The sequence below is a fragment of the Pelophylax lessonae genome, assembly GCF_965119305.1.
Source record: "Pelophylax lessonae genome assembly, chromosome: 4".
Taxonomy (NCBI): domain Eukaryota; kingdom Metazoa; phylum Chordata; class Amphibia; order Anura; family Ranidae; genus Pelophylax; species Pelophylax lessonae.
The window spans coordinates 256,554,899-256,581,470 of record NC_138771.1 but is presented as its reverse complement, the minus strand read 5'-3'; the positions used below and the strand labels follow the sequence as shown (position 1 = coordinate 256,581,470).

At 36.7% G+C, this 26,572-nt stretch overlaps 1 protein-coding gene across 5 annotated transcripts in view; it reads right to left on the bottom strand.

Annotated features, from left to right (window-relative positions):
* KCNC2 (potassium voltage-gated channel subfamily C member 2) overlaps nucleotides 1-26,572 on the bottom strand; it is a 423,709-nt gene that overhangs the window by 4,442 nt on the left and 392,695 nt on the right. For all 5 annotated transcript variants that reach the window (XR_014225173.1, XM_082254728.1, XM_082254726.1 and 2 more), the window contains exons 3-4: nucleotides 17,509-18,436; nucleotides 7,316-7,471 (exon numbers count right to left, since the gene is read on the bottom strand). Coding sequence is in view for 4 of the 5 variants with exons in the window: in XM_082254728.1 (XP_082110854.1) it covers nucleotides 7,316-7,471; nucleotides 17,509-18,436 (1,084 nt within the window). In the remaining variant the exon portion in view is untranslated. The remainder of the gene's footprint in view (nucleotides 1-7,315; nucleotides 7,472-17,508; nucleotides 18,437-26,572) is intronic.

Genomic DNA, 26,572 nt, shown 5'->3' with positions numbered 1-26,572 from the left:
TTGACAAATAATTATACCTCAAGTATGGTGATTAAGGTGAAAAATGTAGACTTTCTATAGTTTGGTATATATTAGTAAAACATGTTTTAGTACAGCTACAGTAAGCAACCAAACATTGAAGGTTGTAAACATTATAATTAAGTACTGTTTCCAAAAGCCAATGTTTCCTAAATTCAATAATAATTTCGACATACTGTATAACAATTTGGAGTTTAAAAGATTATATAACATTTTTAACAGGAAATGTATACTGAATCCCTTTTTATATGTTTTTATTTTTATTTTTTAATTTGCACCCAGTATAGCTAAATGTAATTAACTATATTATGCCATGCCCCACGTTTATTTTAAAATATAAGCATTTGGAAACACTGTGAATCTGCATTTGTATATGGTAATTGTATAAAAAGTTACTTTTTCTGTAACGCATACCCATATTTTTTTTTGGGTTATAGTGTAGCTCAAATGTTTAACATTTAACGTGCATAAAGCCACTGTAAAGTTACCACAAAAATGTAATTAACGTTTGATTTTATTCAATAATTTAAACAAGTATGATTTTAAAAAAGGTTGAGATTATGTCAACTTTTGTACATCAAAATAATTAAAAATACATTTAAAAAAAACAAATTTCAATAAAAAATGCTTTTTTAAGTAATTAAATAATTTCAACTGACAACATTAACCATCCTTTGTAGAATACATCATTTAAGCTTCCCAAATTTAGGAATTTTGTAAATAGACATGAAAAATGTTAAAGACATGACTTATTTAGATAGATATAAGATTTTCAGAATAAGAATTCAGTTTGCTGTTATGTTATAATTGTAAATTTTATAATTGTAAGTCCAATGTTTCAGGATTAACACACTTTATATCCATTTTGAAATGGATAAACATGGGAAGCAATTGAACTTGATTAAAGGGCATGGACATTTGTGTTTGCAGTGCATTACTTTCAGGTAAATCTGTTGTAGTTCAACTGAAAAAAAAATATCTCTAGGACTTATACAAGGCACAAGGATACCACAGGGATAAATTCTAGTTTCATATCTGCCTTTTGGATGTTTTTTTTATTATTACTATTTACAGCTGCTAAGCGTGTAAGTTAGTGTACCTGCTTACTTCATGCATCCAGTTTATATGTTTTATATGTGTTAAAATTATACTTGATATAAATTGTATACATTATATTTTCTTAAGGTTTTCCCATCCCATGTTTTGTTTGATTGCTGAGTCACCCCAAAGCTATATTAATGGTGATGTATCCCCAGTATAGCTTGTGACTTTATTCCTGTCAATCTAAAGTTGGTCAAAGACAGATCGAAAGTCAGTCGGATAAGCGGAGACCAGCCGCATTTTAATCAGTGTGTGGTTTTCTATGTGCAACAGAAGTTGATCATTAGAACAAACTTTGCCAAACAGACAAGTTGGAAAACCTTTGTCAATCAGTAGCTGCATCCAAACGTCTGCAGCTGTTGATCAGTGTATTCTGACAGTAGCAGGAGTCACAGTTAGAATACAATATCCCAGTGGGGGATCATTTTTCATCCACCTGAATGAAAAAAGACAACCCATCTATGGTCAGCTTTAGAGTCCTAAGTCTCCTGGTATAAAATGGTATTATCACTCCTCCTGTTGAGTCCCAACTGAAAAAAAGTAGATTAAAAATCCAGCAGGTGGTGGAGGAGTTGTTCATTTGCAGATAAAATAACTCAAGTACAGAGATCTCAACGCCAGACTCTAAAAAGACATAAGAACCTGTTAATGAATTTAAAGCATTTAAAAATTAAATATATTTTGGATTAACTGAGCCTTTAAAATATAACATTTCGTTGTTTATCATTTAGTAATTATTAAGCACAGTAAGCTATTGCAGTCTTTGTGTGAAATGCCCCCCCCCCCCCTTTTAGTCATGAATATGCAGAAAGATACATGAGAAATATATGACATTAAATATAAAGAATGTGTGCTAAAATGGCCTGTCCAGTGGTGCTTATGGAAGCTCAAACCAGCCATTAAGAGTTGGCTTGGAAATTAGAGCTGACCTAGTTGCATTTTATTGGCCCATACACTGTTTCTCTTTTACATGTAAGTGCAAAGTTTACACAATGAATAAGTAAATAATGGTACAAGAGGTAGGCAAATAGTTTAATTACATGGCCTGTGTAAGTATGCCTGCTAAGTATAGATACAATGAAGAAGCGGGGGCCTAGCGAGAAGATGTGCTTTTGGATGCCTGAAATTTTGCTTTGTTCTAAAGGTAGAATAATCCAATAAATTAACAGTCATAACTTTAATAGGGGTTTAGCATTCAGGGGGCCTCTGATGCAAGCCAAAGGATTGTGAATAGTGTTGAGCGAACACGGACTGTATTATTCGGGTCCGTACCGGATAATTGGATTTTTGTTACCCGGACACGGACCCTAAAACTTTACTGTATGTTCGGGTTTAAAATCCGTGTTCGGTAATTTTATTTCCTGTATGTAATGGCGCGGTTTTAATGGCGGGCTTTCAACAGCCAATCAACAAGCATTTAACTGGTGTGCCATAGAAGCCATCACAGCCATGCCTACTAATGGCATGGCTGTGATTGGCCAGCTGAAGCATGTGACCCAGGTCTTTATAAGCTAGAGACACAGCGCGCTGTGCGTCAGTCTGCTGTAGTGTAGGGAGAGAGCACACATAACGGTGCTGGCTGCTGCTGATTAGGGACAGACAGGGAAAAACAACATTGTGCCCGAAAAGAATGCAGGGACAGGTCGGAGTGTAGGCAGGGAAAGATATTTGAGCATTTTAGGGACAGGCTGGAGAGATTAGGCAGGGAGAGATTAGAAGACACAGGACAGAACAATCGTCCATTAGCGATCTACATCGATTTTTCTGTGTGGGGGGTGGTGCAGTGAACAATCTTTTTGCCCTCACTTGAGCCCACTGAGGAGGAGGAGGGAGAAAAAAATATTTTTATCAGTCTGTTGTGTGCAGCGTTCAGCTATATTTTACTACAGAGTGCTGTTCTAATCTGCTATTTAAAAATTACAAATTTAAAGGGGAATTTTTTTAAGAGCACTTGTCATGCTCTTAACTACATTTTGCTGCCATTTGCAGCACTCTAGCCCTTTCCATTGTTTTTTTAGAGCCATTTTAGTGCCTGAAAGTTCGGGTCCCCCTTGACTTCAATGGGGTTCGGTGTCCGGGTAAAGTTCGGAAAAAGTCCGGGTCACGGACCCAGACTTTTTTTTTCAAGTTCCGCCGAACACAGACATCCAGGTGTCCGCTCAACTCTAATTGTGAACTAAAAGTGTTTAGCAAGCAGGCTGGCTCTGGTGCAGCCAAAAGGCTGTGAAATAAAATGTATTTAAAGTACATGTAAACCTTAACTGAGCATCACTTAGTTGATGTGTATTTTTAATAAAATACTGTTTTCATCTTTTTTTCATTATTGTTGCAACTTATTATGTTTCTTCAGCCTCCAGCAAATGCAGCTCTTTATTTCTGGAGACAGCTTTTTTTATGGTGCCAGCAGTGAAACATGATTGCACAATGTGTGTTGGCATGGTCACTTGTAGTCTCCAAAGGAAAAACAAATGTCAAGGTGATACCAATGAGCACAACTGAGATAACAGGACAGAGCACCGCCAATCTATGATAGGAAATGAGTGATAAGAATTTTAATGGCTAGGTCACAAGGTATTTTTTTTAAGAATGCTGCAGATTTTAGATGTTTTGTAAAATTACTTTTGAGATTGCATAAGCATGTTGAATCTTATGTGATATTTTATTAATTGGGTTTACATTTACACGGTTTGCTCAAAATAATAGATTTAACTATTATCTTATTCAAATATGAAAATATTGCAGAACTAACTCTATTTAGATACAATATTATTCTGGTGAATGCCAGTGGAAGCCAGTACTATAGATATTCTTGTTTTGATTAGCCCAGAAATACAAAAGGATCTTGAAATACACCTCACTTTGTCTTTTTAATGCAATGTTTAGAAATTAATACCTTTGTTGTTTCATCTACAGTATACCCAAATCTAAAAGCCCAGTTTTGGATGAATGTTGTTGTGTTCAATTTACCCAGTGGAGAGCCCCTAGAGTGGAGAATGAAGAAGAGGCAGAATAACATCATTGCTTTTCATAAACAGAATAAAATATGTTATGTATGTGCTGTGGGTATGCTTGGAGAAAGATGTTGTTGTTTTCAACAGGACACACTTCTAAGGTCAATAAGAAGTCAATGGGGTGGATTTACAGGTTGGTAATTTTGCAAAAGAATTTGCAAGTTGCAAGGGAAGTTACCCTTAACTCAGTGAATGAGGTGAAGTTTTGCTGACTTCTATCATACCAATAAAGTACAAACAAAAATACTTTATTTTTTATTTTCTCTGTGTATGAGTATTTTTTTTTTTTTTTTGCAGTATTCACTAAGCTAAGGAAGAATTCCCTTCCAAAGTGCAAATTCCCCTGCAAAATGAACAAACCTTTAGTAAATAGTTTTTTTTTTTTAAAGTCAGACCTTTTATGGCTCCAATGTTTTTAACAGTGATGGATATGTTGGAGAGCTTTTCTAAGCTTAACGTTGTGAGGATAAATAGGTACTACAACCAATAACTAAAACTACAAAGCTACTTGGTGCACAAATCTCTATTTTCCAGCTGTTGACTGCTGTTTTATGAGGAACTAAGGCATTCACTTATCTTTAAAAAAATAGATAGAAGTGGGTGTTTGAGGTCATGAAACAGCAAGAGAATTCATATTCGTATTCAATATTTTAAGTGTCCACATATTTGTAACTTCATAAATTGTTTTACTGTATTTTTGTCATGACAATTTTAAGCATAAATCTAGCTAGTTTGTTTCATCAATTTGTTGTGGGTAATATACAAGTCACATATAAGTACTACCATGTTTCAAACATCTATGTATTAAGCATTATATGACAAATATGTATTTAAACAATTTTGTTCTCTGTGTTATCTTTTGTAGACATTGCTAGAAAAAAAAAAAATAAAAAAGATTCCAGGGCTGATATGGGCATTCAGTTCAAGCCTTCTTATGTAAGTTATCAGCTCACACAAACAGGAATGTAGGGTAACATAAGAAGAGATATGGATATAGAGGGAACTTTTTTAGAACTTACAATTTATTCTATGTTTCAAAATATTAAACGAGGTTATCCTGTAATAATCTATTATTTTTATGTAGATCAGGAAATGCAGTACTATAAATTAAAAAAGAAACAAGTATGTGCTTTAGCAAATAATCTTGTGGCTTTATTAGAATTCCAGGAGCAGTCATAAAATTAGAGTATTATACAGTGTGTTTGTTGGACAGTTAGACAAAATAAAAATGAAAACATGAGACATAAATGACTAAATGGTTAGACTGAGCCACACACATTGCTAAGCAACTTTTCAGCAAACACAGTACAGAGATGGAAGAAATAAAAAGAGGAGCTAAGCTACATTGAACACCATACAGTCATTCAATTGCGTGTGATTATCCCAAAGCAAGTTTATCAAGCCGAGGACTGATCAGCAATTGGAAGAATTTCTTTATCATTTGACCAAGTTAATTGCCACTGAATATGATGCTAAACATTTTATGAACTCATCTATTATTCAAACATTTATGGCTATATTATAAGTCTCCATTACTTGATCCAAGGTGTTTTTTTATACATGTACTGTATATAGTATATTGTATTAAACCTTTATATGGTTCTATACATATTATTTTGCACATTTTTGGGGAAAGTGCTATTTGCAATGTAATACCTGCACATTTTTTCATGTTTTACATATACAGTATATATCCCTTTTAGTTATTAAAAGCACCTAGTAGTTTAAAGGTAAAAATTATATTGCACTTGACAATTTTTTCATAGCATAAATGGATTAAAGTTCTGCTGATCTGTAAAGAGTACATCAGAATAAAATTATTATGTAAAAGAGGGGATAGAGATTTGTGCAAGAATGTATCTGTTCAAGCAGAACTAAAGCATCGTTTTTACTGCACACATTCTAAAATTGCAGGCTAAAATTGTAAAAGCAGAACTAAAGTATCTTTTTTTCTTGCAAACACTCTGAAATTGCAGGTTAAAATTCTGAAAGCATAACTGCAAATCTGTGTAACATTTTGATTTCTTGTTATTTTATAATATTATTCATGTGCTAGCTTGTACAGTATGTTTCTTGACATTAGTGGGATGTGATGAAAGTGTTAATATTATCTAAGGGAAGTGATGCAATCATTCCTTCACAGGAAATTCTCTATGCAAACATACTTTGCCAGGATTCTGGTGTGTAAAAGGACAGTGCTATCCCCACTCTTGTGCTCTTTTTCAGCCACTTATTACTTATTTTAAATGCTGCTGTCAATAAAATGAAAAGACAAATGCAGCATAAAGATGGAAGGAACCCCTTTTTGTGCAGTGATGTGCTCCCATCCTTATGCAAATGTAGCCTTCCGACTAAGCCACAAGACAATTAGCGGTCTATTTGTAAAACATTAGTTGCACAAATGTCAGAAACATTTTTGAAAACTGAATGAAACTTCACGTTATATTTTAAAATAGATTAAATCCATCTAGTGGCCAAAATGTAGTATATTTTCTCATTAAGTTATTTAAAAAACAATACCTCCTTTTGTTCACTGGGTGGAGCTAACTATACAGAAGTTAATCTATTTGAAAACATGGGGAACTTTTTTCAGCTTGCACAAATGTTTCTGACATTTGTGCAAATAATGTTTTATAAACCACTTATTTTTGTGAGTGTGCAATTATTATATTTGAAATGCAATATTTGCATAAAAAAAACCTGTATGTTTGCTTTAAACATAAAACAACATAATTTATATATGTATGTTACTGTGCACATGAAGTTCTAGTTTGTAATCATAATGACATAAAAAAACTCAGCATTCACTAAAACACTGAAACACAAAAAATAAGTTATTGTTGTTAAATAAGTCCAGTTACTGTAGGTAAAAGCATTTACATGTTTTTTTAAATGCCTTTTTTACCTTTGAAGAAAACTAACTGTAACTGATTCTTTGGTGTACATATCCAACAGCTTGATAAACAGCGCATTATGTTAAGATAAGCTATCTTGGTACCCCAGCTGCATTTCCAGTGGTGTATATATTTTTTTTTTATTGTTATTATTGTTAAATATATGTTTTCAAAATTTTCACCACAGAATTCATAGCTCAGTATCAGCTGGAGTGTCAGTGATTGCTTACCTCTACCTTACATAATAAAATATTCAGGTTATAATTAGTTTAGAATTGAAAAATATCATACCTTTCCGTATTCCGCCATCTGTATTGCAAGCATAGTCACCTGCCGTCAGAAGGAAACACGTTCCTGCTCTTCGGCTTTTATCCCTAGTGCTAGAGCGTCTCATCGGGTGCCTCTCTCCAGGTGACAAGGGTTGGTCACTTCCTGAACTGTCCTCACCTGGTAATAATTGGGAACAAATTGCTTGCAAATCACATTCAGCAGAGAACTATACTAAGCAATATAAAGTAATAACAATGAAAACATATAAATAAATAGAAGATTTTTTTAACTTTAACCACTTGTGTATTTGCCTGCATGTACTCCTTCATTACCAGGCCTATTTTCACTTTGCAGTGCTGTGAAAGTTTGGCTGACGATTATTCTTACATTGTACCCAAATTATTTTGTTTATTTTTAGCACAGATAGAGCCTACTTGGATAGTATATATATATATATATATATATATATACAGTATATATATATATATATATATACAGCTGCAAGAAAAAGTATGTGAACCCTTTGGAATGATATGGATTTCTGCACAAATTGGTCATAAAATGTGATCTGATCATCATCTAAGTCACAACAATAGACAATCACAGTCTGCTTAAACTAATAACACACAAAGAATGAAATGTTGCCATGTTTTTATTGAACACACCATGTAAAAATTCACAGTGCAGGTGGAAAAAGTATGTGAACCCCTGGACATCTCCAAGAGCTAATTGGAGATAGATGTCAGCCAACTGGAGTCCAATCAATGAGATGAGATTGGAGGTGTTGGTTACAGCTGCCCTGCCCTATAAAAAAAACACACCAGTTCTGGGTTTGCTTTTCACAAGAAGCATTGCCTGATGTGAATGATGCCTCGCACAAAAGAGCTCTCAGAAGACCTACGATTAAGAATTGTTGACTTGCATAAAGGGTTCACATACTTTTTCTTGCAGCTGTATATATATATATATATATATATATATATATATTTTTTTTTTTTTTTTTTTTTTTTTTTTTTTTTACTATATAAAAGGAAAAAAACAGTTTTTAGAAAAAATGGATTATTGCATTTTGTGGACCTCAAAATACCTACAAAAGTGTTTATTGTATAACATACCAAGCAGCAGTTTGAATGTAGAGGTCATGACTATGTAATGCACAGAACAATTTGTATATTTCAGTGATCAGGAGTTAGTACCCTCTTATGGTAGTGGTTGGTGGTGATTGCTGTTTTAAGGGGTAACTCCACTTTTGTGGGGGGGGGGGGGTGGGGGTATAGCAAATAAAGAAAAAAATAAAAGTGCGTGTACAATTGCGACACAAGTTGTTTTGTATTTGAATGTTATTAAAAATTACCTTTCCTTTTCAATCTGTAGCTCTGTAATTTTCTGCAAAATGCAGAGCAATATGGCAACCTGGAGGTTTCCTGCTTGTGCTCAGTGATTTCCCCAGAAGTCTGAACTAAGATACAAGTCAGATTTCAGGCATCCTCTGCAACAAAATGTCACTTTTGGTGAGAAATTCCCAATGGGAAATCACATCTAAAGGAATGCAGGCCCAGCAGCTTTCCTCAATGGTGTCCTGCAGGTGAAACAGCTGATTGATAATTATGAAACCACTCCCATTAGATTTGCTTTCCTATATGAACACAGACAATGAGACAAACACACAGGTATTCCTTCAGAATAGCAAAAGGTAGGAATCTGCAACAAAGTTTGTTAAAATCCTTGTAATGTACATAGAGCACCCAGAGGGGAATGTTTTTTTTTCTCCACAAAAATGGAGTTACTCTTTAAATGTTGGTGGTCAGTTTTGTGTGCCTTTTTAAATATTGATGATCAATGGCCAGTGCCTCATAACATTGGTGGTTACTGTGCCCCTTTTATGATCCAAACTTGAAAATGAAAATGTCAATTTATTTTTTGAATGAAAAATATTAAATAAAAAGTGTGCTTCCCTCCCACCTGGCATGCTGGAAATGCAGGCTTGTATCCCCATAGCAAATGAGAAGAGAACATGCAGCCCAATGCCCATGCCAGTGCACCTGTCCTTCAGTATTGGATGAGTGTTTTGAGGGTAGTTCTCCCAAAAAATAAGGGGTCCCCTCAAAGAAATAATCAACAAATATCGGCTGTGCAACTACGTACCTAATATTAATAAATAAGCACCATAAGGCTACCACTAATTAGGTGATTTCCGTTTATACAAAAGTGACAAAAAAGAGAAATAAAAAGTGCAGTGCTGTACAGAGAAAATAAAATAAACAGATACAAAAACAACTACAAAAAAACATCAGTCTTCAGTGCAGTGCACTGCAACACTCCAAACAGTGTCGGTGGGAGGTAATTTTTCATATACCTGTGCTCCTATAAGGGGCAAGTTACTGGTCATCTCTCTCCCTGGTGGACTGGGCACACAAGTGGAAGACACATAGAACAGGAGAAGGTGGAAGCAGTGATAGTGATTCAAGGTGAATATATCCCCCTATCAAATCCATCCCTAGACCTGATAAAAGTGGTATACCCTAAACCTTTCCTCTGCTTCCAACTCCACCTGCACTGGGTGTCTTCCTCTTGTGTTTGGTATCCATTTGCTGTACTGAGCTACTCAGATAATTGATCATGAAATTCTCGGCTGGTTTGCTCAAGAAGGGGAATGCTGTTTTTTTTTTTTTTTTTTTACAGTAAGAAAAAAAAAACACGAAAAAGTAAACACTGAAGTACATTAAAAATACAGGTTCAGCACACTCCATAACAAAAAAAAAAAGGCACAGCTTCAAAGCAATGAAGAATCTTAAAACTTACAATCCCTACTTGAAAGCTGGGAAAAGATGAATTATTGTGCAAGGTGGAAAATTGGTAAACGTTGGGCAAATTTCAGAAAAAAATCTATGTGATAAAAATGATGAGTAGTACAGTAAAGCATTTTCCTTTTGAACAATAAACCAATGGGCCATACTTCAGTTTGACACTTTTGTTGTCGAAATGATTAAAAACACAGAAAACAGTGAGCATAGGGGAGAGAGATGTTGATGTGTTTCATGCTACCAGCACTTACGCATAATGTAATATATGTTACTCATAACATCATAATGTTATGAGTAAGAGCTGGTGGCGTGAAACACATCAACATCTCTCTCCCCCTATGCTCACTGTTTTGCTGTGTTTCCAATGTTTTCTACAAAAAAAGGTGTCAAATTGGAGTGTGGCTGTCCGGATCTCCAATTGTTCTTTGAAGGCAGCTGCAGGCTGTGTCGGTAGTCAAACTATTGGTGCTTAGTGGCTAAAGCAGTGTAATATATAGACTGACCTAGAGCAGTGCAGTCTCTTTGTTGTTTGAACTTTAATTTTCCTTTTGAAAAACAGATGTTGATGAATCTTGTTTCATGCTAATTTCAACAATTTAGAGTAACACTGTATTTGGTGAAAATCAGAGTTTGAAGGCCACCAAAAGTTTGACAGTCAACTAAATACATTAAATGTTTATGCACACATACAGTACATCCACATGCTCATGGAAAACAAAACATTTATAAATAAGTTGACACAATTGTAATACTTTAAAGCCCAAAGGTTCTGGATGTCCGAGGACAGCCTTTCTCAACCTTTTTAACACAGAGGAACCCTTGAAATAAATTACTGGTCTCGGGGGAACCTCTGCTAAAAATGAAAAATCTACAACTCATGACACATTAGTGTGACAGTCAGTGGGAAGAATGCTCTTTACTCTGGTCATTATTGGGAAGAATTACCCCCTTACAGATAGCTAAAAGGAACATTGGTGTCATTGGAAACTTATCTGAGAGGCAGAAAATGCCCATTGCTCAAGGAACCCCTAGCAACCTTAGGAGGAACCCTGGTTGAGAAACCCTGTCCTAGGATCTCAGGAAGTGAGTAGGTGATACTGGGAGAGGACCAGCGCTAAATTACAGTGTGAGAGCTACTTTTAGCAGTAGCAGGGCTGTTATTTTTTTCCTTCAAAGGATCCTGAACTTTGGCTTTAAGACCAGTTTTTCAGATTCTTGTACATTCAACAAAGTGACTTTCATAATACTTGCTCTCAAACCCCTGGAATTTTCCAGACTGATTTTTAGGTCCCCTTTATCACATGCAATTTTTTTCTGATACTGTATGATAGCAATGCACAATTCCTTTTTAAATTACAGGGGGATGCTTTTGTCATCATAAATATAGATAACGCTGCTTTTCTTTAATCAGATAATTACATTTTTTAAAGAAGATGAAAAGGGTTGATACACTAACTGAAACTAAATTGGACTGAATACATTTGTTTCAAAAAAAAAAAAAAAAAACACCAAAAGATCCATATAATTAATCTACTGCCATTTTCACATCAATTGATGCATCACTCATCTCATGTATGTAGCATCACTTTGAAAGTGACTCTGTTCCTAAGCTAAAAATGCAAACAAAACAGTCTCCCTGTGTGAAATCAAGTAAATATCTTTCTGGCTGTCCAATGATAACGTGTTCTGTAGTAATGTAGGGTCAGTAATATGAACCGGGGGACAAGGGAGATCAACACTCCTATAAGTGTCTGCTTCTGCACAGACTTCAGAGAATTCCTCTTCATTAGAGCAGTATTCAACAGTGCTTTGCAGCGAGAGAGGTACGTGTTTACTTGCAGGGAAACATTTTGCTCGCACTTTTAGCTTAGCCACAGAGTGATTTTAAAGTAGAATTAAATGGTGGAAAATCCATTCTCACAAGGTTCTTTTATTTATACTTGTTTTCTGAAATCTAGCAATATTTTCCATACTATAATAATGCTTGCGCATGTTGTCTACAGTACATAAATGCATACAGCTACATTTGTAAAATTTTAATTCTTCTATCACAAACCTGGAAATTTAGACTGAACATACAATGAAAAATACACAAGCAAAGTGTAACACTAATCAGAATGTTTTACAAATCCAGAGATATAGGTAGCTCAAATGAAATGCAAATCTCAACTTTCTGTAAAAGTCTGTTTCGATTATAGCCCACACGTACTCTGATAGTCTTCAATAGTTTTTTACATTTTGTAAACGTAAATAGCATATTTTACCATTAAAGGGCACTAAAAAACAGCAGAGGATGGGGATAAGCTTAATTCTAAAAGGTCAGTATTTGCATATACAGTAAGTTTGTCTGTCTATATGTCTAAATCTACTAATTATTTTGGATGCAGATCTCAATGAAAACAACTTTGCATGTACATATTTTCACCATGTGCTCAGTGTGACTTGCCCAGGGCTGTTACAGGTTTCCTTTTAAACATATCTATTTGTTCATGCTAACGCACACAAACTGTGACATTCACAGTAAAGATACATGGGCTAAGATTAATCCACTCAACAGTAACCCACCTGTTCTTTACCTAAAGTCCCCAATATTGCCTTTTCATTCCATTTTATAACTTGGGGGGTGGGGTTTGTCAGCGGAGCAGATGGAAGCTTGAAACCTCAGCTCCACAGACTACCCAGCAAAAAGGGTGTCCAGGCCAACAACATCAAGGGCAATCTAACCCACCTAAGCCCCGGGAACCTCCGCTACCTCCGGGGACCATGTCGAGGCACTGAATACTCCTCAAAGTGCCATAAAAGCTGACAAACTTCTTCCCATTAGCAGACACAAGCCGTGGGCAAGATGGCACTGGCGGCTTCCGCAATCAAGCAGTGTGGCTCCTTTCTTCTCATGCTGGCTTCTCTCTCACACAGCAGCAGCAGCACTTTTCCTCCTCTCCAGCAGTGGACGGTGAGTCATCTCCCCCTGCATCTCCTTCCACAGCCAGCCCAGCCAAATCAAAGCCCCGTCCAGATGATACAGCTCCCAGCCAGCCCAACAACTCCTCCATTACAGTGCCAGTCCCTAAGCCTCTGCAAACCTTGGCCATAGAACTCATTCCCTGACCACAGACCAACCAATCTCTGAGATAACAATGAAAAATATGCTCCTATCACTGATGCACACTCTGTATTCAGACCTATCTGCCTCAGTCTCCTCTTTAGCTACTGAAATTCAAGCACAAGTCCAGTGTTTACAACATGTAGAAACTAAAATGTCATATCTTCTCGCTGCACACAATGAGCTGATCGATGTATACACTAAACATGAGGATGAATTACTTAAGCTGGCGGACTTAGAAGACCGGTTCCACCGGAATAACATAAAATTTGCCAATATTCCAGAAACAATACAACAACCTGACCTGACTCAATATCTGCAGGCTCTGATGCGGTCCATTGCACCAGAGCTAATTGACCGTGATCTAGAAATAGATCAGGCACATAGAATTCCAAAACCACCTCACCTTCCTAAATCAAAACCCAGAGATGTTACATAGTTACATAGTTAGTGAGGTCGAAAAAAGACATCAGTCCATCCAGTTCAACCTATGATGTGCGTGTGTGTTTTCTGTTAACCGTATATTGTATAACCTTGTATGTTGTGGTCTTTAAGGTGCCCATCTAATAGTTTTTTGAAACTATCGATGCTCCCTGCTGATATGACTGCTTGTGGAAGAGAATTCCACATCCTTACTGCTCTTACATGTTCTAGCCCGCATAAGTGATGATTGCAGCAAAACATACACCTCCCCTCCGAGAACCATTGACAGCAGTCAAACTGTATGCTGATGTCTCGAAAACAACAATGGGTACCCGGCGACAATTGGACACCATCACAAAATCACTACAGTACCACCACATCCCCTACAAATGGGGCTTTCCTGTTAAATTACTGATAACCTATCAAAGCAAGACTTACAATGTAAGGTCACTGGCTGGAGGTCTCAAACTCTTGAGAGACTGGCGCCTCATCCCTGAAGAAACCACAGTCTCTAACAACCCCTCATTGTCTCAAATGGACACTGACTGGTCCCTTCAGCATGCCTTAACCGGTTGCCAACCGCTGCAAGTACATATACTGCGGCGGTCAGCCCCGGCCAGGCAAAGTGACGTACCGCTACATCACTAGCCTGTCACTAGCTTGTGAGTCAATAGTGGGTGAGCGCGCGCCCGCTGAGGCGCACTCCCGCCCTGGCTCGTTCCCTAACAAGTCAGTGCGTGTGACCGGTGGACCCGATGTCCGCCGGTCACTCTCAATCGTTCGCCGTGAAGGGAGAAAGGCAGGCGGCTAATGTAAACAAAGCCGCCTGTCATTCTCCCCTGTGTAAAAATGGAGATCACACGGTTCTACTAAATATTGTTATTTTTGCAAAATTGTCGCTCTTTTTTTGTTTATAGCGCATGATCAAAAAATCGCACAGGTGATCAAATACCACCAAAAGAAAGCTCTGTTTGGGGAAAAAAGGACGTCAAATTTGTTTAGGTACAGCGTCGCACGATCGCGCAATTGTCCGTTAAAGTCAAGCAGTGCCAAATCGCAAAATAGGCCCTGGTCAGGAAGGGGGTAAAATCTTCCGGGGCTTAAGTGGTTAAAAAATATGATTTTCCTTCATCATCCACCTCACTACCTTGCTGGGTAGTAGTGGGTTATCCTGCAAAGCCAACTTTTGTTCGTGCGGATCCATCTGTGATGGCTATTGTTGAGAATTTTCTCTCTTTTCTCCCGTGTTGTTAACAGCAGTAGTTACTGCACATCGAGCTCACTTACCAAAGAGCTCTTCTTTTTTACTTGTTCTATAACCTTGCGCTCACCAGCCTCTCACCAAGATCATCTCAAAACTGAACTCATCGAATATCCGGCCTTCCTCTGTAGACCATAGCTACAGTCTTTTCTTTCAGTGAATTTACTTTTAAATTGCTCTCACAATTCCTGTCCCTTACCCTCAGATACCGACTGCCCAGCCTTATGGTTCTACTCGACTCCCAATATGCCAATTAAGACTGTATCGTTGAATGTCAGAGGCTTAAACAGCCCCTCTGCAAAAAGAAACGTCAAAGCAACAAGCCCACATACAAGAGACACACTTTGCCTCAACCAAAACTCTCTTTATACAAGAGACACGCTTTGTCTCAACCAAAACTTCACCACTCAAACTTAAAGGATACGGTCAACTCTTCCTTGCTTTGGGCCCCAAAAAGAAAAATGGCATCTTGGTAGCGATTAAAAATAGCCTACAGTTCCAACTCCACCATTCCTTTGTGGACCCCCAAGGTCGCTATCTAATCCTGATGCGTAGAATAGGACAGGCCACCTACACCCTGGTCAATACATTTTATTTTTCTAAAAACTTCCAATGTACGACTCTAACCATATGGCATGACTTCTCCATAGATCGATGGCAACCCTTATATGCTTTTATGTTAGCCCACAAAGCAACATGCACTGGGCTACGCTTTATGGCTTTATGGCCTATTAACAATAAAGGAACCAAATAAAAGCTACTGCTCCCCAGACAAAGTACCAGACAAGCACTGAGAGATACTGGGCTCATCCCTTGTTGGAGGTAGGGGTAAAGTAAATTTGAAATCTCCTTATTCTGATGAACTTATAGAGAAGTCCACTTTAGCCTAAGTGGTCCATGTTTTCCTACTTACCGATTAGCCTTACAAATATAATAAATATAAATATTAATTAAAGATTATTTACTAAGGTGTACATTTATAACTTAGCCAGATGAACCTTTGTTAACCTGAACACAGAATTACATCCACAGTATTTTAAGAACATATGAATTTCCTTTGCACGTCGTTGAGTTATTGAAATGGATACAATTTACTGAGCTAAGTGAAAATGTGAAAAGTACTTCCTGAAAAAATAATCCCAGCATATTACAGAGTATATTTTACTTTATTCAGATTTATACAGTAAAGTATATCTTTATACAGTATATTAAATACAGAAAACTACACAAACAAAATACAATCATAAGAGCTGTTTTACCATGTGTATTTCTGTTTGTTAAAGTAGAAATATAGGCAAAACTTTTTTTTTCTTTTTTTTTTCTTTTTTTTAGAATTTTGGATAGAGTAAGTGAGAATTATAACCCTGGTCAGTGTTTTTATGCCATCTGTGTCCAATTGGGAAGATTTACCTTTACATCCTGTTCCATAGCCAAAACAGGAGGTGAGAGGAAACCCTACAAATTAAGGGAATCCCTTGGGGCCCCCAGGGTAACAAGAACAAGTGTTCCCATTGGAAGGTTTCACCTTTATTACTTCTCTATTGAACAACCCAAAATTTGGGATGTTCTTTTACTTTTACTTTCAATGATGACGGTAAACCGGACAAATAAACAGGATGAATCTTCCTAATGGGGTCACAGATGGCAATAAAAATCAGACAGGGATGCTAATCCCTCTACACTCCATCCTAAACTAAAAAAAAATAAAATTTTTGTTTTTAGTTATACTTTAATTCCTGAGGTTTAGGTTTACACCACTCTATCACACATTACCACCAGTCTGGAGAGATGATTTTTTTCCACTGCAGGCAAACAATACAACAAAATCTCATCCCTTCCCTGCCTGTGATTAGACCATGAAGTGGAAACAGGCATCCTTGTTAGCAAAAGAGTATGGCAGAACATTAATTTGACTGTAAGTGCTTTTCCCTCTAACAGTACGAGCTCTGCTGTATAGAGGATTGGCTGATACCAAGTCAAAGTCAATTACCTAAATTAGTTGATTTTTAAATCTGCATTTACCTGCCTGAATTGGTGTTTTTATCTGCCTACAGCTCAGTTTTAGAAACATGTCATATGAGGGATTTTGTAGTAAAGATGAATTACTGCTACAAATTGCTAATGCCAGCATTTAGAAAAAAATTTAGCGAGTGATTTAATCATTTAATCACTATAGTCACTGGTGATGTGTCACTTTCAAACAATTTGTCACTGCTACAGATCACTATAAGTAGCTTGTTGCTGACATGGAACACTGCACAAATTCAACCACAAATTGCTGTAAAATTAGTTAAATCAGCTAATTAGCAATTGGTTAAATAGCTAATTAGTTATCAATTTCATAGAAAATAATTATGATTTCCTTAGCATGAAGTCATTAAAAAAAAAAAAGAGAATCATTTTAAATAAATCACTGTTAGAGTGTTACACTTTCTATTTTTAATCCTGTCTTCATTGATAAAGTTAACTATATTTCTTCTCACTTTCAACCTGTAACAGCAGGAAGTAAGAAGGAATCTCCTCAATGTGAACACAGACATTTATAAAAACCTGACAGAGGTTTATTTTGATCATAAAATTGTTTTTTTTGTTATTACTTTAGGTTATATAACTTCTACTATACCTGACATGTTGTGTTCCATCATTCGGTTATCTTTCCCAAGGCATGCATCCACCTGTGTGCTGTTACATCCAATGTTAAGATCCATCTTGCAGAAAGTGGGGGAACCAGCCTGAGGTCCATGTGGGATATATTTTTTTCTTTTTCTTGGAAGCTTCTGCTTTGCCATAGCAAGGGAGTAGTACATTCCAAAGTTGTTTACAATGACTGGAACAGGCATCGCAATTGTAAGAACTCCAGCCAAAGCACATAGTGCACCTACCAACATCCCTGACCAAGTTTGAGGATACATGTCACCATATCCCAATGTTGTCATAGTAACCACAGCCCACCAGAACCCAATAGGAATATTTTTAAACTGTGTATGTTTGCTTGCTGATGGATCATTTGGGCTGGCACCTATTCTCTCAGCATAATAGATCATTGTGGCAAATATTAAGACTCCTAGAGCCAAAAATATTATGAGAAGCAAAAATTCATTAGTGCTAGCTCGAAGAGTGTGCCCAAGCACTCTCAGTCCTACAAAATGTCTGGTCAGTTTAAAAATTCGAAGGATGCGGACAAATCTCACAACCCTGAGAAACCCTAGTACATCCTTAGCAGCTTTGGAGGACAGTCCACTGAGTCCCACCTCCAGGTAAAATGGCAAAATGGCCACAAAATCTATTATGTTCAATAGATTTCTAACGAATTCAAGTTTGTCAGGGCAGAAAGTGACACGTACTAAAAATTCAAATGTAAACCATACCACACAAACTCCTTCAACATATGTCAAGGCAGGGTCAGTTTCAATCTCAATTAATGAAACAGTTTCTGTGCCATTATTTACTGTCTCAGTTTTATTGATGATGGAATTAAAAGCTTCATGGGTCTCCAGGCAAAACGTAGTTATAGATACCAAGATGAAGAACAAGGAAGCAAAGGCGATGAACTGTAACAAAAAAAAGAAAGAAAAATAAGATTAGTCTTACCATGCCATATTACATGTTTTAAAAGTGTTCATTTATAGATTTGTATGTATTGCAGAATATGTTGATTGAAGTATCTATTTTTAGATTAAAGCGTGATATTTACCTCTTCATAAAATTATAATCATTGGCACAGGCAGTACCAAAAGCAGATGTGTCGGAGTGCAGGGTAAAATATTTTAATTCAGAAAATGTAAATTGCGTGTGAATAAAATAGTATTTTCCTGCTTTTAAAAGTGGAAGTGAAAGCACAACATAAGTATACATCAGCCTCCGGCTAAAGCAGCAGTCTGCTTTATTTCACTTTCAGTTCCCTTCTTTTCTAAAATGTCAGATCTTTTTGTATCTATTTTTTATTGTATTTACCACTTATGCAGGAATAACAAAAATAATCATAATGCCACCTTTTTTCATGGTTAGAACAGCTGACTAACACTACATCAAATTAAGTAGTATTTAATTCAGTACCCATACACTTCTTTCCAGGTATCCCAAGCCTTGATATATATATATATATATATATATATATATATATATATATATATATATATATATATGTATACAGACCCGATTTTATGGCATTAGATTAGAAAATCCCTAGAAAAACAGGGATAGTAAAGAGACCTGCTTCTAGCTTTAATATAACATTTAACATATTTTAGATTATCAGACTATTAAACCCCTAAATAATTTATGTAATATATGAGTTCCTGAGAACTTCACTTAAGCCCTCAAGATGTTTATATGATTTCTTTCAATGCTTCTTGTCAATAAATTAACCCCTCTCTTACAATTGAAATAATATATCAGTTGCAAAGTGATTGCCCAATTTTAATCAATTAACCTGATCACAGCAAATAATATACTGTCAATATAACTATGTAAATTAAACTGAAAGAAACCACAGACTTGAATCTGAAATCTAGTCCTCATTTTGTCTCTGTTACTAAACAATATGTCACTGTAAGCTATTATTGATCTATAACTGCCTGTAAATATTTATGGTCATTTTAATTATATCTGGCACAGGAAACATCCAATCATTCCCTCGTGAGACACATGAAAAACATTTGGATTGCTGCAAAAGTTGATTTGTTACTTGCTGTATGAGGCCAGTGTAGCAAAGCTCCAAACTGACCAACATATACCATATGTGTACTGCCAAAATGAAGCTAATGCCTTAGTTCTAATAATCACCAACAAAAATGACAAAGCTGACAACTGTTCTGTGGAAACAGTTGTTTGCTCTGCTTTTCTATTCTCTGGCTGAATTAACTTGCACTTAGTAAATTAAGTGATCTGAAACCAGCTTCCTACTCAAATTATTTACTGTAACTGTGTCTAAGTCATACAGGCCAGACAATTATCCAGGCATTGACTCCCGAATGGAATGGATTGCATTTGCATGTGAAGGAGAAAAAGGCATGTACTTTATGTAACATATAAATATCTGTCCGAGAAATCCCAAGAAATCCTACTATACTGAACCTGAAAACCATCAGCATTTATCTAGTAGCACTCCTTTGGAGCTAGACTTTATATAGGTGAAAGAAATTAAAAATGCTTGCTAATCAAAACAACTAAACTGAATGGAAAAGTGGCTGCCTTAAAAACCATTTGTTCTCATTACAGTTAGGTCTGATTTTCTAAGACTTGGCCAACTAATGAACCTACAAACATTAAATCTGAAGTTATCAGTTATAGCAGAATCTCATTCTGCATTCCCTTTCATATATTTCTTTTTAAGAAAGATCAAAGAAATTTAAAACAAATATATCACTGGATTCAGCAAAGTTTTTTTTCTATTACATCGTTGAGTTTTACATGTTTAAAAGGTATATCATTTTGAATGTCATAAAGAAAATTTTTATTGCGTATATTGCTTTACATCTCAGTACAACAGAGAATAATTTACAAAGCGGACAAAAGCAAAAGCAAAAAAATGTACATCCTGTTTGAGGGAAAAAAGTTAATCACCAGAAAAAGTAGAGTGAACTGGAAAAAAAATGTGCTGCCATTTGCTTGAATAAAGTAAGCCAGGAATGAGGACAATGGTAAATTGTGTTCTTCTAATTAAGAAGGTTTTAAAAAAACTTTTTTTAAGAGATGAATATTGCAGGTAGCTTTGGTGACCTCCTTCTAAAAATGCCTGTTGTCTGACTGTCAAACTAACCCTCTGTGTTCAAGGCTTTCTGTCTTAGTCAAGAAAAATTTAAACCATAAGCAGCCAACTAGGATTTTAAGTAGGAGATTGATCTGGTATCCCTGGTATTTTGTTAAGGCCTATTTTAGTGCTTAGAAATCTCTAATAGAGTTTTTCCAGCCATGGGGCAGGTGGTGGTGATATTGCTGACCAAATATGGCCATGGTCATAGACCAAATATGTTCATATCCATAGAGGGTGTGGAGAGCACGAGAGGGGGAACACAGAAGAGAAGGTAAGGGAGGGCTATTTGCAATACCATAGCACAAATCAGGTAAGTATAGTATCTTGTTTTATATGAATTTTTAAAAGACTTATGAAATACCATCTCACCTCCCAGGGAAGCATTTTTATACCCTGGATGATATGCATTATTGAGTGTGTTGTTTTTGTTTTGTGGATATATTTGCTTTGGTGCAGTATTGTAAGTAGAAGTGGTAGCTATGATCTATTTGTGAATCCTGTATGGGGAATGTACCATGCTCATGCTTGTATTGACCTCTATACTTTGGGGTCTATACCTCTGGTAAGCCTTTGAGTTGAATGTGGCGGTGGCATTTGATCTGACATTCACAGTCCGTCTCCCTTATGCTGCACATATCTTAAGCTATTGGAGTAGAGTGACAAAGTTACACTTATGTGACCTTATTTTCAGACACAATGGTGTAAGTATTGTCACTTTAGAGGAGTTCTACTAGTAGTGCTGCAGTATTTATATACAAAATAGAAACTTTAGTTAGGAACTGTGAATCAATCTTACTCAGTAGCAAAAATTAGATGAAAACAACTGCTTCATTACAAATCAGATATTCCCAAATAGGACCAAGGGATACAGGGTAATTAGATATACTGTATATGAAGAAATCTGAGCAGCACCAAAACATCAAAGATATAATTTGGAAGATCATGATTTGTAGTCCAATTGTCCAGAGGGGGCCACAGCAAGAGTCATGATGACCACTAAAAATGTCATCACAGCCCTGGAGGAATGGTTCTCAAGGTGGAGACTACAACCTAGAAATTATTACCAACAAGGGTCTGCAATTTTTTTCAAAATAGTTTGAGAGCTTTCCTTAAATCAAAGGGAATAAAGCACATTCTAGCATCATACAACTATTCAAAGGCTAATGGAGGTATGGAACATGTGACAGACCGCCTGAACCCCAGCCTGGGTGCCTCCCCCAGGATACAACTTCCTCCTCTCTGGAACCAGGAACCAGGTATTATAGTTGAGAATTGCACCCAAGAACTAGACAACACTAGCTTAGGTTCAAATTGGAACTGTTTATTGTAAATTCACACAGAATAAAAACCACACAAAATCAGGTAAGAGCTTGATCACATTATCCTAAGCAAACTGTAGACAGTAATATCATCAGAACATCTAATAAACAGCTAACATTAACATTAATGAATAAACATTCCACAATAGTTTGGTAACAAGGTGAGGTAGACACAATACTAGCAGACAGACAGAAACAATAGTTGACTCAATTACCAATGGGGATTCACACATAGGAGGCACAAAATTAGGAATTATAAAATAAGAGAAAGACACCTTAATAAAAAGATTACACATAAAAGCAGGAGACACCAGCATCAGGTTGTGTGAAGCTGATTATAATCATCTGCTTACAGTCTCTGAGTCTAGGGGGGGGGGTTAAAGCAGTAATTTCTGGCTTGGGCACAGAAGCCCCAAATCTGAATCCAGGTCTTAGGTGCCAAGAGTCTGTACATTTTCAGGGAGACATGGACCCCGAATCTGAAGCAAAACCACTCCAAAGATTCCCCAGGCACACACCTCCCAAAGAATAGAGCCCCCTCAAAATTGAGGGCCAATAGTCAGTAGGCAAAAGGCTATACTGCAGTCACCTCTAAAAGCCCCTGTCCTGATTTGGTCTGTCACAGAACATTCTTAGCCAGACATTTAAAAATAGCCTAAAGACACATCTGCATGAGGGACACCTGGTCTGCAAAGCCATGATGACTGTAACTACTGTTCTTCAACACTACAGCTCCTCTTAGTGCTACTGGGGAATCACATGATGATGGTCGATCATGGTCTATGAATCCCCCTCACAAGCTTAAAGTCCCCAAATAAATTAGCAGAACCCCTAACCCTGCTAACAAGACTGAAGAGGTACTAGGTTGAAACAAAAACCTACATTGATCCAAAAAGAAACACCAAGACAATTACCTGTGAAAAAAGGAAGCCACCAGCCAAGTCAAAATTTGGTTCCAGTCTAGTTCTGTGAGAATCCACAGCCTGTTGGAAACAGGAAACTACAGGCTGGAGGATGAATCAACTTAGCATGTGAGCAGCATAATAGCTGTTCAAGATGCTTTGATTGGGCAGGCAACTGCTCCGAATTAACTTTATTGGGTTGATACACCTAGCCCTACTGTACACCCTAACCCTACTGTACTGTACAAATACCTCAAGCTCTCATGAACTGGCAACTGGAGCTTGGCAGTTTTCAGAAAACACTAAAACTTTGCCTAGGGCCTGGACTATGTAATTTATAATTTTAATACATTTTAAAGTAAAACAGGGACACTAGGGGATATTCTGTATTTGGTAATGATATGCAATGCATCTCTAAAATATTTATGCTATGCTTGTGCAGTTACTGACATAATTTACAGTAATTTGTATTTCCAGATAAAAATGTCCTCATCACTCCCTTTTCAAATGCAGACTCCTAAAAGGGCATACATGATGCAAGTGTGTCTCTGTAATATTTCTGGGTTGTGTTTCTGACAGAATTCACTGTAATTTTTATTTCTGGATCAAAAAAATCCTTGTCTCTAACTCTTTAAGTACAGCCTAATAAAATGGCTTACATGATTTGCAGTGTTTCTCTGTAAAATGTCTGCTTTGTGTCTCTGACATAATCCTGCATTTTTTTTATTTCTGGATAAAAAGTGCCTTATCTTTTCTGTTCAAATGGGGTTTTCTAAAAAGGCACATGTGATGTGCTGCATGTCTATGTAATATGTTTGCTTTGTGATTCTGACAAAATCCACTGTAGATTTTATTTCTCTTGATATTAAAGGATCTTGTCTCTCCCTGTTCAAATGTGGCCTACTAAAATGTCTTACATGATGTGAAGCATGTCTCTGAATTTTTTCCGCTTTATGTCTCTGACATAATTCATTGTAACTTCTATTTTTGGATTTAAAAATGCGCATTGTCTCTCACTGTTCAAATGCAACCTACTAAAAAGGCTTAGAAAAAAAACAATCAATGTGCCATGCTAATAATAATTAATCTAAATCCACAGTGATATGCCAATATAAATAAACTTTCCTTAAAAACCTCTGCAGCAATGCTGGCAGCACTCATACGCCTCAAAGACAACCTCTGCTCCCCATTCACACCTGAGACATATGTGATATACCGGTTGTCTCTGTAATATTCCTGCTTTGTTTCACTGACATGATCAACCGTAGTTTTTATTTCTGGATCAAAAGTGCCCCATCTCTTCATGTTCAAATTCAGCCTATTAAAAATACTTTCATGATGTACAGTGTATCTCTGTAATTTGTATGCTTTATATCTGCCATAATCCACTGCAGTTTTTATTTGCAGATTAAATATTCCTTATCGCTCCGTCTTAAATTGGAGCCTACTAAAAAGGCTTACATGATGTGCAGCTTGTTTCTGTAATATTTTCTGCTTTGTGTCTCTGGTATAGCGTATTGTAATTGTATTTCTGGTCTTAGATATCTGTACCCCCCCCCCTTCAAAAACAGCCTACTTTAAAGATTTACATGATTCACATCTTGTCTCTGTACATTTTTGCTTTGTCTCTTTGACATATTTCACTGTAATTTTTACTTTGGATAAAAAAGTTCCATGTCTGTCACTGTTTAAATATCGTGTACTAAAAAGACTTACATGATATGCAGTGGTCCCTGTAATATTTTTGCTTTGTGCCTATTTCTGAATCAAAATGCCTAGTCTATTTTTCTTAATATGTTGTCTAATAAAAAGGCTTACATGATGTGCAGTATGTGGTCTACTACCAACAGCTGAAAGGTGGTCTATGTAGTGTAGACACAATATTTCATTTGTTTTTATGTGTCATATATGAGCTTAGATGTGAATTTGTAAGATTCCCTACAACATTTCTGCTTTGTGTCTCTCACATAATCCACTAAAATTTTAATTTCTGTATAAATAAGTGCCCTGTCTCTCCCTGTTAAAATGTAGCCTACTAAGGTTTACATGATATACAGCATGTCTCTTTAATCCTTTACTTAAAACCTGCCTTGTCTTGTCTCTCCCTCTTATAATACTGCCCAATTAGGCTGCTTACATACTCTAAAGCAATTGTTATATACTATATATATCTATATCTATATACTCTATATATACACACTTATGTCACTAATATATACTTTTCCCTTTCAACCTGCAGTGCTGTAATTTCTTGTAAAATGCAATGCAATACAGCTACCTGGAAGAGTTCTGTACAGAGAATGCCCCCCAGATATGTAATTTCTTGCTTGTGTGATTGCCTCACTGATTTTCCCAGAAAGCCTGTACAAAGATACAAATCAGATTTTGAGTATCCCCTGAAACAAAAATGTCAGTTTTGGTGAGATACTCCTAAAGGGAAATAACATCTAATTGGAATGCAGACCCTGCAGCTTGCCTCATTAGAGCCCTGCAGGTGTAGCAGCTGATTAATAATTATAAAACCACTCCCATACAGATTCCCTCAGCACATGGGCACAGACAAACAGCTGTTCCTTCAAAATAAAAGAGGTAGGAATCTGCAACAAAATTTGTTAAAAATACCTGCAATGTACATAGATCACCCAGAGGGGAATGTTTTTTTCTTAACAAAAGTGGAGTTACTCTTTAAAACAAGCCCTCACTGACCTCTCTAGCTTAATATTCTGTAAGGTAATTCCTCCTTAAAGATCACAACAGATACTTTAAAGTCCAGTTCAAACAGTTTCTAACATTTTACAAGCACTTGGTGTTTGTTTACAGTAAATGACTGGCAGGCTGCTGTCAATATTTCTCCAACTTACAAGCTGACCTCAATGCACTGTTTCATGGGGCAACTATGTGGCAAATGAGGTTTAATGTTGATAAATGTAAAGTTATGCACCTGGAGGGGGAGGGGGGGGGGGAGAATATGCATGCATTATACATACTAGGTGGAGTAGAACTGGGGAAATCCATAGCGGAGAAGGATCTGGGTGTTCTGGTAGATCATAGGCTTAATAATAGCATGCAATTCCAAGCTGCGGTTTCCAAAGCAAGCAAAGTCCTTTCTTGTATTAACAGAGGCATGGACTCCAGGGAGAGAGATATAATTTTGCCCCTGTGCAAATCATTAGTAAGACCTCATCTGGAATATGCAGTTCAGTTTTGGGCACCAGTTCTTAAAAAGGATATCGGGGAACTGGAGAAAGTGCAGATAAGGGCAACCAAACTGATAAGAGGCATGGAGGAGCTCAGCTATAAGAAAAGATTAGAGGAACTGAATTTATTCTCTCTTGAGAAAAGGAGATTAAGGGGGGATATGATCAACATGTATAAATACATAAGGGGTCCATATAGTGAACTTGGTGTTGAGTTGTTCAGTTTAGGGTCAACACAGAGTACGAGGGGGCACTCTTTACGTCTAGAGGAAAACAGATTTTGTGTCTAAATACGGAAAGGTTTCTTCACTGTAAGAGCTGTGAAAATGTGGAATAGACTCCCTTCAGAGGTGGTTCTGGCCAGCTCACTAGATTGCTTTTAAAAAGGCCTGGATTCTTTCCTGGGTGGAGTTAATATAAGTGGGTAATAATATTTATAGGTAAAGTTGATCCAGGGAATATCTGATTGCCTCTCGGGGGATCAGGAAGGAATTTTTTTCCCCCGCTGTAGCAA